Raw genomic sequence first — 21,757 nt, forward strand, 5'->3', positions numbered from 1 at the left:
GACCAGCCGTTCAATCCAAGTTCAGACAATATACAGAACTCACCATATGTACAGATTGGCGATAGGAAAGTGTCAGGCTATTGTTCATTCTTGATCCGTTCTTGATACAATGGCTGGCTCTGAACACAGCACAACGACACCACAGCCTGTGAATACCGAACAGTCACATGGCAAATTGGAGAAGAGACATAACTGAACCAGACGGTACAGCCTTTTATTGTCCATCCAGCAAGAATGCTGAAACAAATAATATGTTTACTGAAAAGCAGCCTATAGCAAATTATACAACTACATCGGAGCTTGTAATATCAAGGCACTGCATCCAACACAACACGGTAGTTGTAGCATTGACCTCGTTCACATGTCCGGTATTCGGTAGGTACAGTATCCAACATGGATTGTAAAAGAATAGTGATGAAAATTATACCCACCCCCCAAAAGAAAGAAAGAAACCATACACATAGAAAAACCAGGTGAGCAAAATACAAATGCCTTCTAAAATGTTTCTCAACCCCTCGCTGCATAATCTGGTGGTACAGTATAGCCTCACCTATACCCACCATATGGCTGCTGACCACCGTATGCAGTACCCATTGGATTGTAGCCAGCACCAGGCATTCCACCAGGACCCATCCCCATAGGAGGCCGCATCGGCATCCCCTGGTTCATCCCCATCCCCATGTTCATTCCCATCGGTTGTTGGTTCATCCCCATCCCCATCTGTTGTTGGTTCATCCCCATCCCCATCCCCATATGTTGTTGGTTCATTCCCATTCCTATCCCCATGCCCATTGGCCGGTTCATCCCCATTCCACCACCATAACCGGCACCCATACCCATACCCCTGCCTGCACCCATTGGATTGGAAGGAGGTGCCATGGCACCCGCACCAACCCGACCAATGCCGGAACCAGATCCCATGGCTTTGCCCATGGTGACTGTAGACACCACAGGCGGTTGGTTGGTTTTCTTTTCTTGCCTTTTCTCCTTGCGATTGATTGAATCAAAGTCAACTCCAATATCAGCATGAGGATTTGCTTTTGCTGTAAAACACATGCAATTAGGTCAGACAACACAATGTAGGCTGTTGGCATTGAAGAAAAAGAGAACCCACGACAAGACACTTACATCCAGAAATGTCCAGATTGACTAGACCTCGGCTCAGTGTATCAGACCAAACAGTAGATTTGGGCTCAAATTTCTTCAGCGGCTCAGTCTGACTAACTTGCAGAGCTGAAATGATTGCTTCTGGGGGAGCTGATGAACTTGACTGCAATGGAAAGTTGGCACCAGAAGGCACTGAATTTGGCACACCAAGAGGCAGGGATGTGCCCCGAGAAATCGAAGCTAGCTGTGGAGCTGATGTGCCAGTTTGTGGGAGGAAGCTTGGCTGAGATAGTTGATTTGCAGGAGCAGTGAATTGAGAAGTCTGTGGAGGAATGTAGGATGGTGCTCCATTCTGGGTAGGAACCCCTGACAGGCTATCAACACCAGCCCCTGATGCTGGTTGCATAAAAAAGTTTGACTGGCCTGATGACAGACTGGATGCTGCAGGTTGGGGCACCTGTGAAGGAGCATATGATGAGGCGACAGCTTGAGGAATTGGAAATGGGTTAGTTGCTGCGGGATGAGGTGTTTGCGAATAAGCAAGCGCAGGAGCAGCCTGAGGAATTGCATGTCGATTTGGTGCCATTGCTTGAGGTGCTTGAGGAGCAAATGTTGTGGGAGCAGCGTGAGTAACAGGCGATGGGCCAGCAACTGCAGGCTGTGCCTGGGAGGGAACATAACTTTGAACAGACTGATGGGGTACCGCAGATGGATTTGCAGATACCTCTGAAGGCAAGGAGGCAGTGTTTGCAAAAATATCTTGCTGTTCAGATGCAGCATTTGATGCAAAAGTGAGATCACCAAGAGTATCTCCAAAACCAAAGCTCGCAGCTGAAGCAGGCTGGAATGGGTTTGCATCTGCACCAGGCCCAGTGGCCTGGAAAGAACCAGCAGGTGCAGCATTTGGCTGACAAATTGCAGGACTTTCTTCATGGGCCGCCTTGAAAGGAGTAGGATCCCCAAAAGGATTTGAGGCATCAATCTGTTGCAAGGTTAAAAGACAAAAGGATAAGCTGAAAGAACACTAAGATTTGCTACTGCCGGGCACAATATAGTAGTACGTCCATTTGGACATCGGACATCGATAGTCTCCAAAACTTAACTTTTACCACTAATTCCTATTGTAATATGCTTATAAAAACATAATAAAATTATTATATTATGAAAGTAATTTTTTTAGACAATTCTACACATGATTTTTATATTTCTAATTTATTTTTTCAGAAAAGACTGATCTAAATATTTAAAAAGGTAAGTATAGTCAAAGTTTCACTTCATGTACATCCAAAATGATAAGTATTTGTGACCGGAGGGAGTAGCTATTATAACTAGATAGGTTACAGGAAAGCACAAGTCATTCCCTCACCAAATGAAGTAACTTGACGTTCAATTCAAAATATTCCTACTGGTCGAATCACTACTACATACGCTTCAATACAGTTTTAACATAAAAATGACTATGACTATGTTGATATGGTATTTTCCTTTGTAATGGTTAGCTTATCCAATTTGTCAAACTCCGTAAAATTATAGGATTCCATATATGGTTTTCAGTAGAACAGCTACAGGCCAATTTAAGAACCAATGCAGTGTAAAATTGCATCACAATCCCTATTAGAACAGATTTGCAAATGGCTGTAAGTTATGCATATACCTCGCCAAATCCAATGGAAGTCGGTGGCATGCCCATGAAACTATTCGTCTCAAAACCTGAATTCACTGGTTGCTCAACATTTGCTGTGGTAGTTGGTTGAGGCACAGATACCAAAGCTAGCGAACTCATAGGATCAGATCCAAACAGATCCATCTCCAAGCTATTCACTACTGGTGAGGGGTTCACTGGAGGAGAAGAATCTGAAAAGGGATACAAATCAGCAACCAAAAACATCAGTACTTATTCCAGGTTAGGTACCATTCCTCCGTACAGTTGCTCTGGTATATGAACAAATCCTTCCGTACTGATGCTCCCCACTACTTCATTTAATCAAGCAATGTATTGATTGCCAAAAAAGAAGGAACTATACCTGGTATTGATCCACGTGGATCAAACTCATCAAATCCATTTGGTTCCACATGAGCAGCTGGTGGTTCAGGTACATCTTCGACAGCATTATCAGGAACACCATTCACCTGTCCTGCGGGAACAGTTGTTCTAGGAACAGAAGGAGAGGATACCTTTGGTATTGCAGCTGGCACAGTTGCTCCATTTCTGAAATTGACAGTTTATTTAGGTGTTATTGTTCTGCCAAGAAATTTAAACATCTAAAATAAAATAGTTAATGACCTATCATCATGAAGATTGTCCTGGCCATCTCTTGTAACATCTTCGTAGTTTGGTGGTGGTGAAGCAATCTGCTGGTTAGAAAGCTTTCGTTCTATAGGCCTGTCAAAGCGGGTAATAAAACTTAGAAAGGTTACTCAAACAGGACAAGCTAAGAAGTTATGTAAGTAACGACTCTCCACTATTTACCTCTCATCCTGAGTAGGGCCATCAGCGTTGCTGCCACGGCCACTGCCAGGGAAACATAAGGGTGTTAAGATCCACTAAGAGCCCTAAAAACCGAAGAGGGCTATATTACTGATTTAAGGAAATATCTATTCGGTACATTAGTTGTTGACAACTATGACCACAAAGTAAGAATTTTGAGTTTGAAACAAGAAAGAAAACAGACCGGGATGAATAAGCTTCATCATCCCCATAAGAATCCCTCTCTCGACCATAGCTCCTGCGACCTGATCCTTCAGCATATTCATGGTTGCTATGACTTCCTTTGAATTCATCTTCTCTATAATCTCTACCATAGCGTTCATTAGAATCCCTGGAATAACGATCTCCTTCCCGGTTGGGTGTATCTCCTGGACCACCATATCTGTCATCATCCCTATATCCATATTCTCTTTCCCTCCCATATCCATTTCTGTTATCATATCTACTGCCTTCATAGCGATCATTGTCATAACCACCACCGTATCCACCTGGGCTCCTGTGTGTTCCACTAGTGGCAAATGCACTCCGGTACCTACAGATGAACAGAGAAAGGTGATCAATAAACATACATGTCCATGAAAACAGTAAGGACTGGTCAATATGAAGCAAGCATAACATGAAGTTAGACTATACTCACTTGTCCCTGGTAGCAAGTGCTTTCTGCCTAACTTCCTGTATTCTTTCTTTGTCATTAACTAAACTAACAAGGCTCTGAGATTTCCGTCGTACATTGCTTCCTTGATCTCTCCCAGCAGAATCAATATACTGGAAGTCAGCAAGTGCCTGCAGTTTTAAGCATAGTGTTAGAGTACCAAGCAAGTGGGATACAGAAAACCTCCAATGCTAACACCAAACTTTAAGCAGGTATTAAACATATAATGCAGAAAAGAGGGTGGTAAGCATACCGATATCTGATAAGCATGCTCCCTTATGTCATCAATAACTCGCTCAGTACCATGAGCCACCAGGTAATCCAAGATAATCAAACCCTACAGCACAGGGGCGGGGGGAGAAAACATCAGTTTCAGTTGTTCGACGTTTTGCTGCAATTATTTACACTCTTCACATATATTCCACAAAAAACAAAATGTGTTTAATATTCATGACTGCAAGCAAATTTTACCTTGTAAACATGCCGCCAATTTTTGCCAGTGTCATTGATCCTCTTCCACACAATATTCATGATCATCTGATACTCATAACTACAAGACAACATGCAAAGCATATTAGAACCATGAAAACTGGTTTCCGTTAAGGCGAAAAGCTAAATAAATAACAAAAACCTGAAAGACATACTGGTTCTGCGTTGCTTGAGCAATGTCAGCCAGAAGAGATCCATGCGGGCCCCATGGCTCGTTGCTTGTTGCATCAAGAATCTGTTACCGAAGCATTGCGCAAATTAAGACAAGAATACAAGATGAGAGCAATACGATGCTAAGGCTATTTTTTATAACAAATAAAAAGGGGAAGCGAGAACAAAATAATGAATTCACCAAAGAGCATGCTTTTCTGTATGAAACGGCACTAGAGCAGCGATCTCTCACCTTTTGTTCTATTCCGGGCACCTTGAGGACCTTCTTATTCACCTCTCTTTTTCTGCAAAACGAAAGGCAAAAACAAGTTACTAGGTCAATCCATGCGACTAGCAAACAAACAACGCTCGAATTGCACACGATATACGACAGGAATATAACATGGAAATCACATACATGTCCCGGACCGTTTGATCGAACACTTTCTTCATGGCTCCGTTTCAAATCTAGCTTCTTATGCCCAGCTCTCTGCCCTTCTCCTCGGTTGGAGACCTGCACGATCCATTCATCCATAGGATTCAAGCAAGATCCCAAGACAAGCATGCTCATTCCCGTTCGGATTTCGATTTGGACATTGAAGCACAACGAAAGCCAAGCTCAAAACCATCCATTTGAAACAGCGAGGCAGGGCAATCCGGCACGAGAATCGAAACAACTCCAACAAAAAATACAAATGGACACCAGATCTACACGAAGCGCAGCAGCGCCAAATTCGCCGCCGCGTCCGTACAGCACGCCCCAGATCTAGCAGCACCGACGAACCCCGGCCCCCGGAAAGATCTTGGCGCCCCGGCCATTCCCCACCCAGTTCCAAACCCAAGCGACAAGTGCACATCCGCCGGCGCCATGGGGAGGAGGTACAGGGTGGCAGCAGAAACAGAAACAACAGATAAAATCCGAAGAGGCGCACCTGAGGAGGCAGGTGAGGCCGGTGGAGCAGATCGGCGCGCCGCGGCGACGCGCTGAGGCGGAGGCGGGAGTCCAAGGGGACTCCACCCGACGGGAGGTGAGGAACGGGAGCGAGGCGGCGGCTGTCGTGCGCAGGTCGCGCCCGCTTCCCTTGGCTTTCCTTCCCTCTCGTTTCCTTTTTCTTCTTCCTGAGGTATCGCGACGCGGTGCGATGCGAATGGGTGTTGGCTGGCGAGCAGAGAGGAAAGGCGAAGCTGCACGCGAATAATTAGCTTTTCTATATTTATTTTCGTTTTGGTTTGTTATGGGAATCTACTAATTCCTCCGTTCAAAAAATAGTAGTTGTATTTTTTTAGGCTGGGTCTGACAAGTTGAATATTAACTAAGTTTTTTTTACAAAATATATTATTTATAGCTACAAAATCTATATATTATAAAATTATTTTGAATTATAAACTATTTGTATAATTTTTATACACTAGACATTGTTATAATTTGGTTAAATATTAGTAAAAATATATAAAATTGATTTTTTCAAAAAAATCTACTACTTCTGAAACGGAGAGTATAAAACACAAGTTTATTTTTGTGTTATATATTCTCTTACTCTCCTCTTATATAATAAAAATCTATAGAATTCGAATAATTTATCCTTTTTGCCGTTCACTCTCGTTCTTTAACCTCACTATCTCGTTACCAGCTACAAATATTAGACACGTTTTACTATAAAAAATAAAATTAAAAAATTAGAAAAGAAATTAATGAATAATCTACTCATCTTTCTTATCTCGTTTGAAATCAAACTACAATATATTTCCCGACGTATTCGTTCGACAACGCTCACGTAACACATCCATATATTCGTAACTTAAGTTTATGTTTGATGTTACATCTAATATTTATATTTTTGTTACAATACACGATTACTTAGCTAGCAATTAATTAATAGGGTTAAGGATGATGGGTTAGACGAAATCCTTTAAAAATCTTTTCTTTTTTACAATCTGGGAAAGAGAAAGGGAAAGCACAGAGTGTGATTTCTTTTTTCTGATTTTTTAACGGGATTTCTTTTTCTATTTGGGCTTCAATTCAAAGACTTTTTTGTTGGCTGGCTGGCTGGTCGGTGGGCCAGACTTGAACGAGGTCCTCCTTTTACGACCGTCAAACCCTCATTTCTTCTAGAGGAAACTCACGCCGTTTGGGAAAGGAAAATTCAGAAGACTACCGGTTCTTCTTTCTTGGAGTTTAGAGCAGTTGGAAAAATAAATTCAGAACTGCTTGACAAGAAATCTCGTCTTCGGTTGTGTGATTTTGGGGGTCATGAGCTGCTAATCTCTCGCATCTGATTACGCACAGAAATGCCGAAAGCAATGTTCTTTCCTCTGCAGAATAAGAAATGGAAATGGAAATGGAAACGGGGGATGCCAGGTGACAACCGACAGGCGACCATCTTTTTTTGCTCATGGCTCTTCGCTGGCCAGCTACTAGCTCATTAGGCGGATGAGAGCCACAGATCTGTTGCGAACTGAACCAAACAACCGGAGGTTGGAATGGGATCTGACTGTCGGTTTGCCTCTCACCTTCTATTTTCCAGAAGATACCTGACCTGAACCCATCAGCACTTTTTTTTTTTTTGCTCACAGTACCATCAGCAGTGCACCGACGCAGACGCCATGATTAAAGGACGAGGAGGTAGATCCAACTAGGTTTTGTTATGGCTTTTGTTTTGTGGCAACTGAAAAGTGATAATAAACTCTGGTTTTGGAGAGTGAACTACCCGGTAGATTACACGGTCTTCTGCTGGCTCCGTCGTGGATGAGTATTTCATAGGAGAAGTCTTGATATTTAGTTAAGTTTGATGGTGATTACCCTGAAAAAACAGTTTGATGATGATGCGTGTAAGCTGCAGATGCTTGCATAGCACCGGTAGGGTGGTAGGTTGAAGGAGCGAGACCAGTAATACCAGACGATAATTTTTTAACTAGAAGTTAGAAGAACCGCCGTTTATATTATATTATATTATAAAAAGTCAGAGGAGCCGGACGAAGAAAAGGATACAACAAAACCAAAGACTTTTTTTCTTAAAAAAAGGACGCCCTAGAACACAAAAGGGCATATTCTCACCGAAAGAGGCGCCTAATACCGCTTGGAAAGAACACAGGTAGTGCGCGGGGAGAGAAAAGAAAGAAGAACAGGAATGCGAATAAGGATGCCAGGCGCAGCCAGAGTAGATTCGGCGTGTCAGTTCTTGCGTATGTACTACGAGCGTACGTATGAATCCGCTTTCGGAGTTTGGCGCCAGGAAGCAGTCAGTCGAGAGTCTAGACCGTTGTTGGGTGAAGCATCGACGTCAGCCCAACAACTCATCAACCGATCCCCGTCCCTATCGATCGATCTAACCGGGCTTAGTTATCATGGGCGCATGGCTCAAGCCCGGGGCCATATGGGCCATATTGGATATATATAGGCCATGCAAAATAAGAAGAAAAAGGACAGAGAAGCCCATGAAACAAATCGTCTTGCGGGCTGTCCGTTTTGAGATAAGAATCCATGCAGCACCGCAAATTATATATATATATATATATATATATATATATATATATATTAAAATTAGCCAAAAATATGTGGCTGTTTAAAAAATAATAAAAATAGACGCTTCTCAACGATTGAGTGGGCCAGTAAAAACGTGGTAGCCACGCTGTAAGGTGCAGAGGTACTTTAAGTATATTTTTAGAGCGAATTACATTAACCTATAAGTATTGTGTCATTTACAATATAAAACAATAAGTATTGTAAATAGTAATATAAACTATCAGTATTGTGCACTAATTTTACATAAACCCTAAATTTAATTAGATTCATCTAAAAAATAGTCTTATATTTCTCCAAAAATTATATAACTTTTTGTACGTGTTTCATATTCGATACGCAACCCATTTTATTTAGACTTGCCTAAAAAACCTATGTAGAATTTAAACTAAAAGTTTAAAAAAAAAAGACTACTTTATAACTCCTAACAGTTGTTACAGTCTCAAATAAAATCCTAAAAATATAGAAAATTCTAATAATTCTTCTTATATGATGGACTAATTTCTAAAATTATTTTCAGCCCCAAGTTATATGGAAAAATTCTCAATTTATATACTTACAAAGGAACTCGCTCACTTTTTCATCATATAACCCAACACTATAAATAATTTTAGAAATTAGTACATCATATAAAAAGAATGTTAGTGAATTTTTCTATATTTTTAGTATTTTATGTGAGACCCTAACAATTATTATGAGTTATAAAATTAGTATTTTTTGATAATTTTAGTTCAAATTCTATACATGCTTTTTCGGTGAATCCAATTACAATGGGTCACACATGGAATATGAAACACATAAAAAAGTTATAGGAATTTTGAAAAAATATAAGACCATTTTTTTAAAATCTAATTAAAATCGAATTTTGTATGATATTAGTGCACAATACTTATAGTTTCGTGTTACTAGGCACAATAATTATAATTTTGTGCAATTTGTATAAGACAAAACTAGTGACATACATTAGCAGTGTACTACGCTATCTACGAATATGCATATATTCCTGGTGACACAAGAGAGCTTGATGACACTAACGTTAAGCGTATAATCGAATTCTAACTATTTAAATTGAACACATTATACTTAAAAGCTCAACACTTAAACAACACGACGGTCCCGTTAGCTGGTTAGAAGATGAGGCTCGAGGGCAACACCCTTAGAATTTTTTTTCGGGCACATATCGCATATATGAAAACACTATGAAAATTTCAACAAATTGATCATATCAAGCCAATTTCGAGCCATTTTAAATGCCTCTATTTTCACTAGATCAATAGCATTGATCGTCGCAACCAGACATTTATCTCCCTCCCAATTGCGTGAGAAATCGTCTTGCACAATGGATTGTTCTCTAAGAGATAGTTTTTTCTAATATTGTCCTATCAGCAGGTGGTCCATTTCCTGGTAACAAAGATGTGTGGACTATGTGCTCCGCCTGCTAGAAACCAAGAGCCGACTATCAGAGTTGGCCTCGTCCTCACCATCATTGTCACGCCCAAGCTTACAATCCTTTAGCTCCTTATAAATAATACCACGTATGACCTTGCATTCCACCAGGTCATGTGCGTCAATGCGGTGGATCGAGCAGTAGCATCTGTCTTTCTTGCCGTCCTTGTTCTTGAAGCATCGGTGCGGTTGGTCAGTCTGCTCGGCCACCATAACGTCGGGTGGTCCAGGCTTGTGCTTGTTCTTCTTTTCTCCTTCCATCCGGTCCCTTTGGAAGGGGGGGGGGGATACTCAGAGGTCAGCTATTGCTTTTGCGCCAATTTGGCATTCTCGGGCTTCACCACCCTGCACGCACTTGTCCATGAGCTCGAAGAGCTCGATGGTGCTTCATTCTTCTTTATTAGCTAGCTTCTCGACCATCTTCTAGTATCTGACCCTCTGACCACCGATTCGCCCGTGATCTTTGGAATGGTATCCCGGCATTCTGTGAAGCGTCGGATGTAATCTCGTAGTGACTCACCCTGTCGCTGTTTGACCTGGTACAGTTCATCCTCGACCCTTGATCAAGCATAGGTTCCCTAGTAGTTAGCGATTAACTGGTCACACAAATCTTCCCAGGAATAAACCGATCTGTGGGGGAATTTCATTGACCATGACCGAGGCGAACCGGTCAAGGCGGTCGGGAAATAGTTCGGCATGACCTTCGTGTCGTCTTCCACAATTTGCACCATGGTGGTGTAGAAACTCCTTTGAGTTAGTCGAGACATTGTACTTTTCAGCTAGGACCGACCGAAACCTGCATGGCTAGCGCATCTCTCACAGCTGGGCAGGGAAATTGTTTTACCCTGTCCCGTAACGAGGAGCTGCCTGCCAATGGTCAGCTTCACGCGATTGGGGAGAGAGCCATCAATCTCGTGGCCCTAGTGATGGGATAGAGGAGTCCGATGTCTCCCTGCAAGGGGAATGCGAGTGGCAGGACCACTTGTCTTTGACCTGCTATCGCCAGGTGCGGTTCTCCCGTTCCTGAGTGGCCCTCTGGCCTCAAATTATGTCGTGAAGGTCGCGAAGTGCAAAGAGAGTCGCATAGGTAAGTGGGTTGACTGTGTCAGTATGGTAGGGATTTTTGTGTATTCCCTGTTGCTGAGGGAGCATAGGTCCTCTCCTGCCTTAGGACCCATTACGAACCTTGCTGATCGTGCACTCGATCACTCCTCGTGATGGATGAGGTGGCCATTGCCATGGTCTAGCGCCTGGCGGTTTCTACCAAGAGGACAAGGTCGTGCAACCTTGTGCTACCGATGAACCCTTCGGTACTACCAGCGATGAGTGGCTAAGATGCACTTGCGCATCCTCTATGTTGTACGCGGGGCCATGGCCTCGTAGTAAAGCTGTTGATCGCGGAGCGGTGAGGCATTATGAAGGTCATCCTCCACCGCTTGTGTACTTGCCACCGCTGTTGGACGGATTCGATGGCCGGATCGGCAAATTGGCTGAACACCACCGCGCCTCCAGTTCCCACCCTGTCACCCTACATCGGGGATTGCCTGTGCGGCCTGCTCCGTTCATCTTATGCAATCTGCGCACTGTTTTATGTTTAGGAGCAGGTCAGTCGCTCTGAATTTTTTTCACGGCGTCGGGATCTGTATTTGCTTCAAAATTCTAACATGTTATACGTCCTTTGGTTCCACCGAAATTTAGGGGTTGCTTCATGGCTAACCTCATCTACCAAGGAGGAGGTTTATCTCATGGATTCAACAAGGCTAGTGCTCTCCGTGGATGACGCCAATCTGCTGATGCTCCTGGAACCTGAGGTATCATTATTCACTACTACCGTGTTGCTCTACAAAATATTCACTACCATGCAAGGATCAACATATTTTGTAAAAGCAGGAACTAAACTAGCAAGTAGCAATCCCCCCCAAAATTGCTTTGCAGGATGGAACATGACAAATTGCGCGACCAATTTCTAGGCACATGAAAAATGGCACAATACAGACCAGGATCGGAATTTCATCCTCAGGAAGAGGCAAACCTTGCGAGGATCAGTATCCATCCATCCTCAAAGAGTTCACAAATGTATACCCTTCTCTTATGTACATGACCACACAAAGGAGCTTAGTACAATACTGGAGTATACCAAGTCACCACCAAGGAGGAAAAAAAATAGCCCACCCACTTGCCCATTTTCCCCAGGACGTATACCATCGCCTACCCCCAATTACAAAACGCCTCGCTCTCACCATTTACCCACCACCACCCCAAATCAAATTTACACCATTACATCTCCATATACCACACAAGCTATACCCCCTTCCCATCCTCCCGCCACAAAACTAAGAATTTAAACGACACTACTACATCCAATAACAAATGATTAGGCTTCGGGCAGATCCTTCTCGGCATCACTAGAATGCAGTTACCTTGGCTGCGGGTGTGCTGGGAATGATTTTGCATGCCTAATCTGTGGAGTTGGGCGAGGGGTCGACGACGGGCTCATTGTCTGCGAGCGCAGCAGCATGTCAACCATGGATGAAGTCTGATAGGCCTGGATTAGGCTCTCACTGTCTGTTGAGTCGCCGCGTGCGGTTGCTCTCTGCCATGAGTGGGAGCTCAAGCCTGAGAGGACGTATGCCCGACCGGATGCCTCGTACCTTTGGCGATTGGCCATCCTATCTTGCATCTCCTTCAGTTCAGCATCCAATGCTTGGCACAAGCGATCACCGGACTGTCCTGACGCTGAACCCATGATCATTCTCCGGCAGTCTTCGAGTAAAGAAACAGCATTTGTCAGGTCACCGCGCTCTGCAGAAAACCTTGCTTCAGCCATGACCTCAGCCGCATGAAGACGGTTCTTTTGGCGGTCCACCTCGATTGACACGCTCTGTACTGAGACGAATGCTGGCCTGGAGATTCTCACTTGCACATCAGCCATATTGACTGTTTCCTTCATCAGTGGATCTCTGTAGACACAGCCAACTTTGAGAAGTGATGTTTCCCCATATCCTGGGGGAACGTTTACAGACACAAGAAAATCCCTTTCCTCCTCGGCGTACAAGTCTCCTACATCTATGGAGCCATTCCTCCTATCATCTGCAACTCTGCTAGAATAACTGCCTGATCTTATGGATCCAAAGTGCACGTCAGGGTGGAGGCTCTCTATTTTTACATGAAGATCCTGTACAACTACGCTCAAAAGCCCTCCAATGCATTGTGCAAATGCATCTTGGATAGCAGCCTCTGTCTCAATGAACGAAAAGGTCCCACCAGAGGTTTGTGAGATGGAGTGCAGTGAGACTGAGTCATGGTCAGCACCAAATCCAAAGACATGAACAGGTACCTGCTGGTTACCATTAGTGGATGGCAAGAGCGCACAATACTCCGGTGCTGCTTTGTCTACACCAGCAGTTGGTGAGACAGTATATGTATCTTGACCATCTGATAAAAGGATGATGCTGCAGACTGGATTCTTGGCCTGTCGTTCTTCAATCACCTTGGAACCTTTCCTGAGGCCCTCTGCAATATTGGTCCCACCATTTGACGTCAATGAATTAACAGCCAGCAGGCTCTGCTGCCGACCAGACTCGGTCATCCTACGAAGGGGGAAGAGCCTGCGTGCGGATGATGAGAAGGCGATGACAGAAAGCCTATCTGAGGAGCCAAGGTTCTGAATGACAAATCCCATAGCCCTCTTCAACAATGCAAGTTTGGTACCAGCCATGCTTCCACTGACATCGAGAACTGTGATGAGATCAACAGGGGCTCGACTTGTGTTCAGTCCATTGCCATCTCCAAGATTGCTGGGTGTCTGCAAATGCTGAGCAAGGGGTGCCTTGAGATGAATTAGGACAGTGAAGTTTCTTTCTGACATATTTTCAGGTACTTCAGTGAACTCCGGAAATGTTTTTATCTCTACTGTTCTTAAACAGCCCCTCTGAGGGTCTTCAGTTGCATCACACAATAAGTCCAAGGGTTCATCGTCGTTGAAAGTGCTAGGGTCAGTGTCAAGCAGCAATGCAGTCGGATGATGAAGCCGACCAGAAGAGCGAGCACGAGGAAGCGGTCGCAATATGGTCATGTGGCCTCCATTTTGATGCCCATTAACTGGATTAACCCTTGCATTTCCTAGAGATAATTCCGCAGGCAAGGGACCTCGAAACGGAAGCTCCTTCCATTTGGTACGGCAAACTGGGCAGCTGTTGCTTCCGTGCTTAACATTTGCAGAAATGCAATGGAAGTGGAAGGTATGTGAGCACTCTGCTGTGAAGAGAGCATGGCCTTGACCAGGCTTCATTGTGGTCAAGCATATGGCACATGTTTTCTGAAAGAAAAAAGAAGAATAAGAACAAGAAATAGACATTAAACCATGGTCAAAACATGTAACATGGAAAAGTTAGCACGCAAGTTCCTATGGCATGTAACTTTGAAGCAACAGGGTAGTGACATCTAGAATGCAGAGAGAGTAAGACTTTGACAAAAGCTTGTTGGCAGAGAGTCAGGTGGCCCTTAGGCACTTTTTTTTTCCATCTTTACAGTGATGAAGAAAGTTAAGAAATTGTTTGATACTTTAATCCCTAAAGAAATATATTAGTGCTGTCAATGGTTCATTCGAAACTGTGGTCAGATGCTGCAGTTTCAGACTCAGTCAGAAGAGCATACATTCTGAGAGTAATATAGAGGTAACTTGGCTTGTGGAGAAAAACTACATCTATCATTAGTCATGTGGCAAGAAGCAACCCACGGTCAAACTAATCTTTAAGATTATCCCTTGATTTAAATGCCTTAATCTGAATTAGTCATTGCTGAATAACAAATACGCCTCTCACCAGATGAAAAGAAGAATAAAGGGATGACCTCAGACAAGCAGTTTGAATACCAATAATAACACCGTGTCAAAAAATGAATAGCTACAGATGTTGCAACTTTACAATTGCAAATGGGCCTGATCAGAATACTTTCTTTTGCAATTCTGGCATCTGGGTGCCCTAAAGCGAGACGGTGGTGGGCTCTCGGGAATCCGTACCCCCCTGTGTTGCAGGTTGGAACACCATGCAAGAATGCAGAAGGGATCTGGGAACAGTGCCCAAGCTGTTCTGAAAAGGACGCTATTGCTACGTCTCTGCCCTCTTTATACTTCCACAAAAAGAAGTGAAGTGATAGGCTAGGGAGGGGGAAAGAAAAAAAAGTGAATGATGAATGAAAGGAGAGTCCGAGAGGGGTGTGGTCTATGGGCGATGGAGTGAGATAGAGCAAGAGGGGAAGAGAAAGGGAGGACCCCAAACTCCCCCACTTCATCATTATATTCCTCCACCATTGCCACCTCTGCCCATCACCTCCTGCATCCCCTTTTCTACTAGAGTGTGTGTTTTTTTTTGTGTGATGAAAGCTACTAGCACTGTTGCATGCATCATTTGAAGCAAAAGAACATCACAGGTGTACAACCTTAATGACGACTTGCTACTGTATTTTTATTTTATTTTTTAGCTGACTTGCTACTGTAATTGAAGAAACTAAATTATGAGCAAGTAAAAATCAAGAAAGGCATAGTACATAGATGGATCTTGACAAGTTGCAACCTTTGATACATATAGATGGTTGGATGGATGGTACCTTGAAGGATTTGCTGCCGGATTTGGAGAGGCGGAGTCCGGCGGACGTCGGCGTCGGGGTGGTCGGCATCAGCGCGCCGGCGCCGCCTTTTACCTTGCGCTCCGCCGAAGCAGCCGTGGGGGTGGTGTTCGCGCTCGTCGCAGCAGACGACGAGGACGCCACCGGCGACACCAGAGCCGCCGTGGAGGACCCGGTGTTCGGCGAGCTAGCGTCGTCGCCTTCCAGCGTCCGGGGCACATAGACGCAGAGGTTGAGCCCCAGCGACATCTTGGCCTTCCTCCATCTGCTCTCCATTCGTGCACCCAACTGCAGATGCAGCTCCTACTGAACTGACTGGGTTGAGCTACTTGTAGTAGGCGGGTGGCTGGGTGTTGGTGGGGAGATCAGAGGCGGAATTCGCGGCGCTTTTGCTCGGTTTGGTGGCTGGCAGGAGCCGCCGTGGACGCCATGAAGCAGCACCCAGAAAACAGAGCTAGCTTGGAAAAACAAGAAAGGAGGTAAAGAAGAAAGAGAAAGAGCGTGTATGGATGGCTATTTGACCTTAGTAGTGCTCGCGAGAGACTGATGAGAAAGAAAGGTAGAGAGAGGGGAAGGAGCAGCCTTTTAATAAAGAGGAAAGCAGCAAAGCAAGCAGGGACACAGGCCACCTATGGGGGGAAAGGTTGGAAGGAGGTGGATGATGGCGAAGAGTGAGGAGGAGAGCTCAGCACAGCAGCTCAAACCTCAACTTGGGAAGTGATGACCAGTCACCTGTTGTGTGCATTAAGGTGGCGCTAAAGAACTGACCTGCCGGGCCGGACTGAAAGAAAAACACACACACTGTATCTTCTTCGTATTTTCATGTGCTTTGTATGTGTGTTACTCCCAACACGCCGAGCTGGATCTCTCGTTTGCTTCTGCAGCTGCTGCTGGTGCCGCTGTCTGTCTCTGCCTTGCTCCGCAACTTATCAGAAGAGTACGAGTACTTTCAGACCTGCTTTGTTTCCTTCTTTTTATTCTCCCAATGATAAAGGAAAAAATGCCGGGTCAAATTCTTTTCTCCTTTCCTGTATAATTCCTGGTGCCTCTTCGTCGTCACGGATTTCCCTATGTCGCCATTGATGGGCACAGCCATTTACCATTGGCAAGTTGTTGTTATGCGTGTGTACCACTAGTATTATAAGTTGTTGTTATGCGTGTGTACCACTAGTATTATTACTCCAGTGGTAGTATGTATATCTGTGGATGGATTTTTCTTGCCACACTTGTGGTATATTTTTTTCTTTGTCACATGTTCAAATCTTGGTTCCCCGTGGTCATCGCAATCTGCACCAAAATATTTCATTCAGGGAAGAAGAACGACACCTTTCCGAAGTAGCTCAACCTAAAACATGTCCCAAAATAGGGACCCCAGCTAAGCTACCACGAGTCAGTGCCCAGTTTGCCGAAAAGTAATGGTGAAGGAGAGGAAAAATACCTCAAAACAATGGTCGTAGAAAAGCAGGCTCCCTGCTCCTCCTGACTTTATAAAGGAGGGAATGAGAGCAAATGCATGAGTAGTGTATGTGGCCGGCCGGCCACCTTTGCCCTTGCCCTGCTGTGATGTCTGTCCTTGCGCACTGATGAGGTCAACTGCAACTTTGGTGGTACGAACTTGGCAAGAAAAGCTTTAAAAGCTTAAGCCTGATACATCATTCAAATCGAATGATGGGTTAGAATAACCAGGAGAAGGTATATATAACCATATATATGTGCCATGAGCTCATTCATGTTTTATATTGAAGTCATATGAGTGGCTACCACACCAGGTTTTTAAAGAATGAAAATAATTATTATCCCGAAAAGAGAGAAGAAAGAGTGGAAACGAAGAGCGTTTCTTCGTCCACGAACCACGATACTCGTGGACAGTAATACTAACATACTGCAGCACACAGTGGAGTCGTGTCATGTGTGTAGGACCAGATGAGAATAACATAGCATGGGGGCTCAGACAGAGGCCGCCTGACGCCTGTCTCCCCGGCGGTGAGAAATGGACAAGCCCTAGAGTCAAAACCAACGCCCGCCCGTGTTGTCAATTCCCTGCACCACACCACTGATCGATTCCCTTCTACTACCTTCTCCTCTCAATGGAGAAACGATTTTTAAGAAAAATGATTACATAGTAATTATTTAGTATAAACTTATGAAGAAAGTAATTATAGGGACAAAGTGAATTAGAAAAAACTGTTTTTTCAGTTTTCAACATTTAATTCATTTTAGTGAATCACTTCTATAAAATTACTCTCGCAACGGAAAACTGGAAATTGGTGTTTAACAGTGCTCTCATCCGTTTCACACTGCACGGTTTAACAGACCGCTACTGTGCAGTTACATGGCATGCGCCGCGGCACCCTGCACGGTTTTCAGAGCAGCGAATGGTTTGGTCAGTCCAGTCCAGTCCATCTCTGCGCGGGCAAGGGGGCACCACCACCCGCTGCATGCGCCGGCCCCGGCCGGCCTTGTAATCTCTCGCTCTCCTCCTCTCCGCGGCCGGCTGCCGTGTGGGCGTGATCATGCCCGCACCGTGTCCCCGAGGCAACGAGCCACCGGCACACGCGCGCGCCGCCAAGAGGCCGAGCAGAATCTGGCAAAAGAACCGGCACATGCCCTGTGCGGTCAGCCACACACTTGCCGGCGGCGGCCCTCCTGCGCTGCGCTTGTGTGGAGGGCATGGTCACGGAATGGGTCGCGCGATGCGGACAGGCTCCTAGCGACTGCAGCTGCGTGAGCGTGATGCAACGCAGCGCCGCTTGGTTTGGTTGGTTGCTCGTTGCGATCAGCCGTTCCGTGGTGAAACGTGGCGTCCTTTGGGTTGGAAGATGAAAACGATTTCTTCCAGCGAAACAAGCTAGAATTGAAAGAGTGAGTGGGAAGCTTGAGTGCTGCGTGAGTTGGATTGGAAGGGAGGCGGCAGCCTGTGGTAGATTTCCCTATCCTATCTCCGAGCTGATCACGCTTAAGCACGTCCATCGAAAGGGGTAAAAAATCAATAGCTTGAAATCAGACAAAACTGAGTATTATATATGCATGGTTCGAATCCTCGATCCCCATCTTTGAATTGAATCTAGTAAAATAGCATAGCTAAAACACCTAGCTGGTTATTCACGGGTGGCTTGATGATGTTGAATTATCTGTGCACGTCCACCGCATTGTTTGACCCGGAAAAGAAGCCGAAGAAGCAGCAGCTGCTGCTTTCCGACGCATTATCAGCGGCAAATCTGGCGATTCTTGGACGCAACACATGAGAGACGCCTGTCAGTGGGAGGCATGTGGAGGGAAGTGAAGGAGCGAAGCGGGGTCCAGGGCATGCCAATCGATCCCGGCCCGTCGTACAGCGCCGAGGCTGTTTCGCTTGGTGTGTTGCTCCACTGCTTCAGATGCCTGCCCAAGTCGTCCACTCCATGCGCTTTTCTTTGACCTTGCCATCAATCCGCGATGCCAACACTCACCCACTCCGACAACATCACAGCACCCACGTTGTGCCCCCATCACACATGCCCTCCACTCATTTGTTCGCCCCACTCGTCGATTATTTTACTTACAATATTTGATAATTAATAATTAAGTAATAATTAGAAATACAGTATAACCTGATGATAGAGAGACCATCTTATACTTATTCATCACCTTATATAATAGGTTTAATAATCCTCACGAGATAAATAAAGCATATACCGGTGTTTACAGTTCATCATAGTGTACATAGAAAATATCTCCAAATCAAGAAAGAATTAGCAAAGTGAACCGCACTAATAGGTGACTAGCATCGCTGTAATATATTGTTAGATAATTTTTTATTAAAATTTAGTCTCTTTAGTTTTTACGAGGTTAGTGGTATTTAGTTACAAAACATATAAAATTAAAAGAATAAATAAAAATTATGTTAGTGAAAAAAAATATTTATGCTTCAAACTTATACCTGAATCCTATACACGTATTGGTTTGATACGTATATGTTTTGGTCAACTATTAAAATCATGTGTCAACTATAGGTAGCCTAACTAAAATCTAAATAGATTTGTCTTTTCTGCTGTCTGTTTGATATGACGATCTTGGACTATATGCTTCTTAATCTATTATCATAGTAAGTATTTTTTTTTTATTTTTTTATGGATTTTAGCTATTGATTAATTGTATTTTATATGGACTCTTTATTTAGGTATTCGATTTTTTATAATAATTTGTTTTTATAATACTATATTTGATGTGGATCTTTTTTATTCTAACCCTAATTTTATTTATTATTAATCTTATTTTATTTAAATCTTTATTTAGATATTTTGCTTCATAACCCGTATAGAAATCCAATCACTAACTTTCCATAATTTTAATTCTAAAATTAGATATTTATTAATTATATTTGTTATAACCTATTTGGTTTCCAAATTTAGCTATTTATTAATCGTATTTGGTATGGGTTCTCTGTTTTAATCTAGACTGTTAGATGTTTATAATAATAAGTGGTCTAGATCTTTTTTTTCCGATTAACATATCAATTTCATAGAGAGAACGTGGTAGCTTTTTCCCCTCTCAAATAATAATATAATAGATATTTTAAATAACACAATCTAAAAAAGTTATGTTGAAGACTCTAGGCGTGATACGCTTTCCTGAGCAACTATATAAAAATGAGAGGTTGTACGTCGAAGAGGAAGATGAGTCGAAAGCGAATGCGAGGGTAGAAGGCCGATAGAACTAAGTCAGGAGGAGAGCATTGAAGCCACAACGACCCACAATTAGATTCATAAAAAAATTTAGAATTTAGAATACGAAATAACTAATCAAGATTTATAGCAGTAGATCTAGATATTACTATTGTAATTGTCTTCTTCTGAAATTAAATAAGACAATATATAACATAAAATTATTATTCTAAGGAGGTCCGAACCGGTACAAGATCTCGTGTTTTACTATTTGATACACTCAAGTTGATGATTAGACATCTATTTTAAATAAATATTGATATAATTGACTTTAACAGCAGTTTCTATCTAATATATCAATCTTTCAAATGGAGCTGTGTGGTGCAGAAATAAATCTCTGCTTGTGCAGACATTTTTATCTGGTCGATGCAACTGCAAGCAGTACGGGTACTGGTAGTAGTAGACAGGCAGATGCGGTCTTCTAGGTTGGATTAAGCCAAGTAACGAATAATCCCAGCCCCCAAGGAGCGAGCGACTCTAGCGACGGGTCAAAGTTTTTGGGCATCCATATGCAGAGCAGAGTCCCTTTACTGTTCAAACTTGAGTCCCTTTACTGTTCAAACTTGACCCTGGCACGTGCCTGCTGAACTCTCGGCTTCGGTGGATCGTCGTCCCGTCGCTTGCCTCTTTATACTTTCTCTTCTTTGCTGTGTGCCTGTCCTTGGAACCTGCAGCAAGCACCGGTCTTCGTCATCTGATCTTAGCCGGGGTCGACGCTCGAGATTGGTCTACGAGTATCTCGTATTCCACTCCTTGCTTCCGCTGATCGGATTTGTATCTGCACTTGACTATGGTAGGTTTGTTTCGCATCAAAATTTATCGTATCTAAAATTAATCACGTTATAGATTTTTAGATAGCTATTTAATCAATTATTATCTTTATACTTCGTTAACGCTTGGTTCATATATTATGATTCAAATTTCTATCAATTCTACTTTACTTATGATTAAAAAAAATTAATCACACCTTATTAATTTTAGACATGACAAATTTATACACGGATCAAAAGTGCCCTTCAACTTGCGTAAACAAAGCGGACTCTTTTCGTGCCTGGAAAAACAAATTAACGATGGGAGGAGTATAGTAGAATAATAGCATGGGCAGTAAAGGTAAATGATAAATAGTGTTGTGATATTAGTGTTTTTAAATGTTAGATCTAAGAAGGGACATAACAGATTATCCGTTATAAATAGTAAAAATCGCTACAGTATTTTTTCTACAGTAGATTGCTAGAGTCGCGTCCCTTGTTTTGTCGTCCCTACCATGTTCGTTGCAAATGCAATTCGACTGCAGTGGTTTAAAAATGTGCAAGTCCCTTTCACCGGACAGGCCCAATCCAATCCAATCCAATCTCCCACGTCAGCTTCAGCACTTGACCACCCCTAATTTAAGCGGGAACCCATCCTGATCCACGGACGGGTCAGCTAACTTTAACCGCAGATCATCGAGGCATGCTCCACCCCAATCGAGGAGTCACTGCCTGGCGGGCCCTATCAAAGAGAACAGTTTATTGGTCCCACGTGGCAGTGACTGCTCATGGCGATTCCGCGAGACGTAATATGTGCAGGGAGCATTT

General features: G+C 43.5%; 2 protein-coding genes across 2 annotated transcripts; both read right to left on the reverse strand.

Annotated features, from left to right (window-relative positions):
• Nucleotides 1-193: 193 nt before the first annotated feature.
• LOC133920046 (clathrin interactor EPSIN 2-like) lies at nucleotides 194-6,061 on the reverse strand. The gene is made up of 14 exons (XM_062364674.1): nucleotides 5,819-6,061; nucleotides 5,305-5,400; nucleotides 5,140-5,191; nucleotides 4,892-4,971; nucleotides 4,719-4,797; nucleotides 4,501-4,584; nucleotides 4,233-4,378; nucleotides 3,780-4,127; nucleotides 3,578-3,619; nucleotides 3,392-3,490; nucleotides 3,132-3,316; nucleotides 2,762-2,961; nucleotides 1,129-2,089; nucleotides 194-1,043 (listed from the first exon to the last, which is right to left on the reverse strand). The coding sequence occupies exons 2-14, from the start codon at nucleotides 5,337-5,339 to the stop codon at nucleotides 547-549; spliced, it is 2,808 nt and encodes a 935-aa protein (XP_062220658.1). The 5' UTR covers nucleotides 5,340-5,400; nucleotides 5,819-6,061; the 3' UTR covers nucleotides 194-546.
• Nucleotides 6,062-11,885: 5,824 nt separating this feature from the next.
• LOC133920047 (E3 ubiquitin-protein ligase WAV3-like) lies at nucleotides 11,886-16,398 on the reverse strand. Its single transcript, XM_062364675.1, has 2 exons — nucleotides 15,460-16,398; nucleotides 11,886-14,170 (listed from the first exon to the last, which is right to left on the reverse strand). The coding sequence occupies exons 1-2, from the start codon at nucleotides 15,751-15,753 to the stop codon at nucleotides 12,269-12,271; spliced, it is 2,196 nt and encodes a 731-aa protein (XP_062220659.1). The 5' UTR covers nucleotides 15,754-16,398; the 3' UTR covers nucleotides 11,886-12,268.
• Nucleotides 16,399-21,757: the final 5,359 nt, after the last annotated feature.

This window comes from Phragmites australis, chromosome 5, assembly GCF_958298935.1.
Source record: "Phragmites australis chromosome 5, lpPhrAust1.1, whole genome shotgun sequence".
NCBI lineage: Eukaryota > Viridiplantae > Streptophyta > Magnoliopsida > Poales > Poaceae > Phragmites > Phragmites australis.

Coding starts and splice junctions, on each gene's coding strand:
- LOC133920046 (XM_062364674.1), bottom strand. CDS start 5,339: ATGAAGAAAGTGTTCGATCAAACGGTCCGGGACAT. Junction 4,379..4,500: donor AGCATGCTTATCAGATATCG/GTATGCTTACCA, acceptor TTAAAACTGCAG/GCACTTGCTGACTTCCAGTA. Junction 2,090..2,761: donor CTTCCATTGGATTTGGCGAG/GTATATGCATAA, acceptor ACCTTGCAACAG/ATTGATGCCTCAAATCCTTT.
- LOC133920047 (XM_062364675.1), bottom strand. CDS start 15,753: ATGGAGAGCAGATGGAGGAAGGCCAAGATGTCGCTGGGGCTCAACCTC. Junction 14,171..15,459: donor CCGGCAGCAAATCCTTCAAG/GTACCATCCATC, acceptor TTTTTCTTTCAG/AAAACATGTGCCATATGCTT.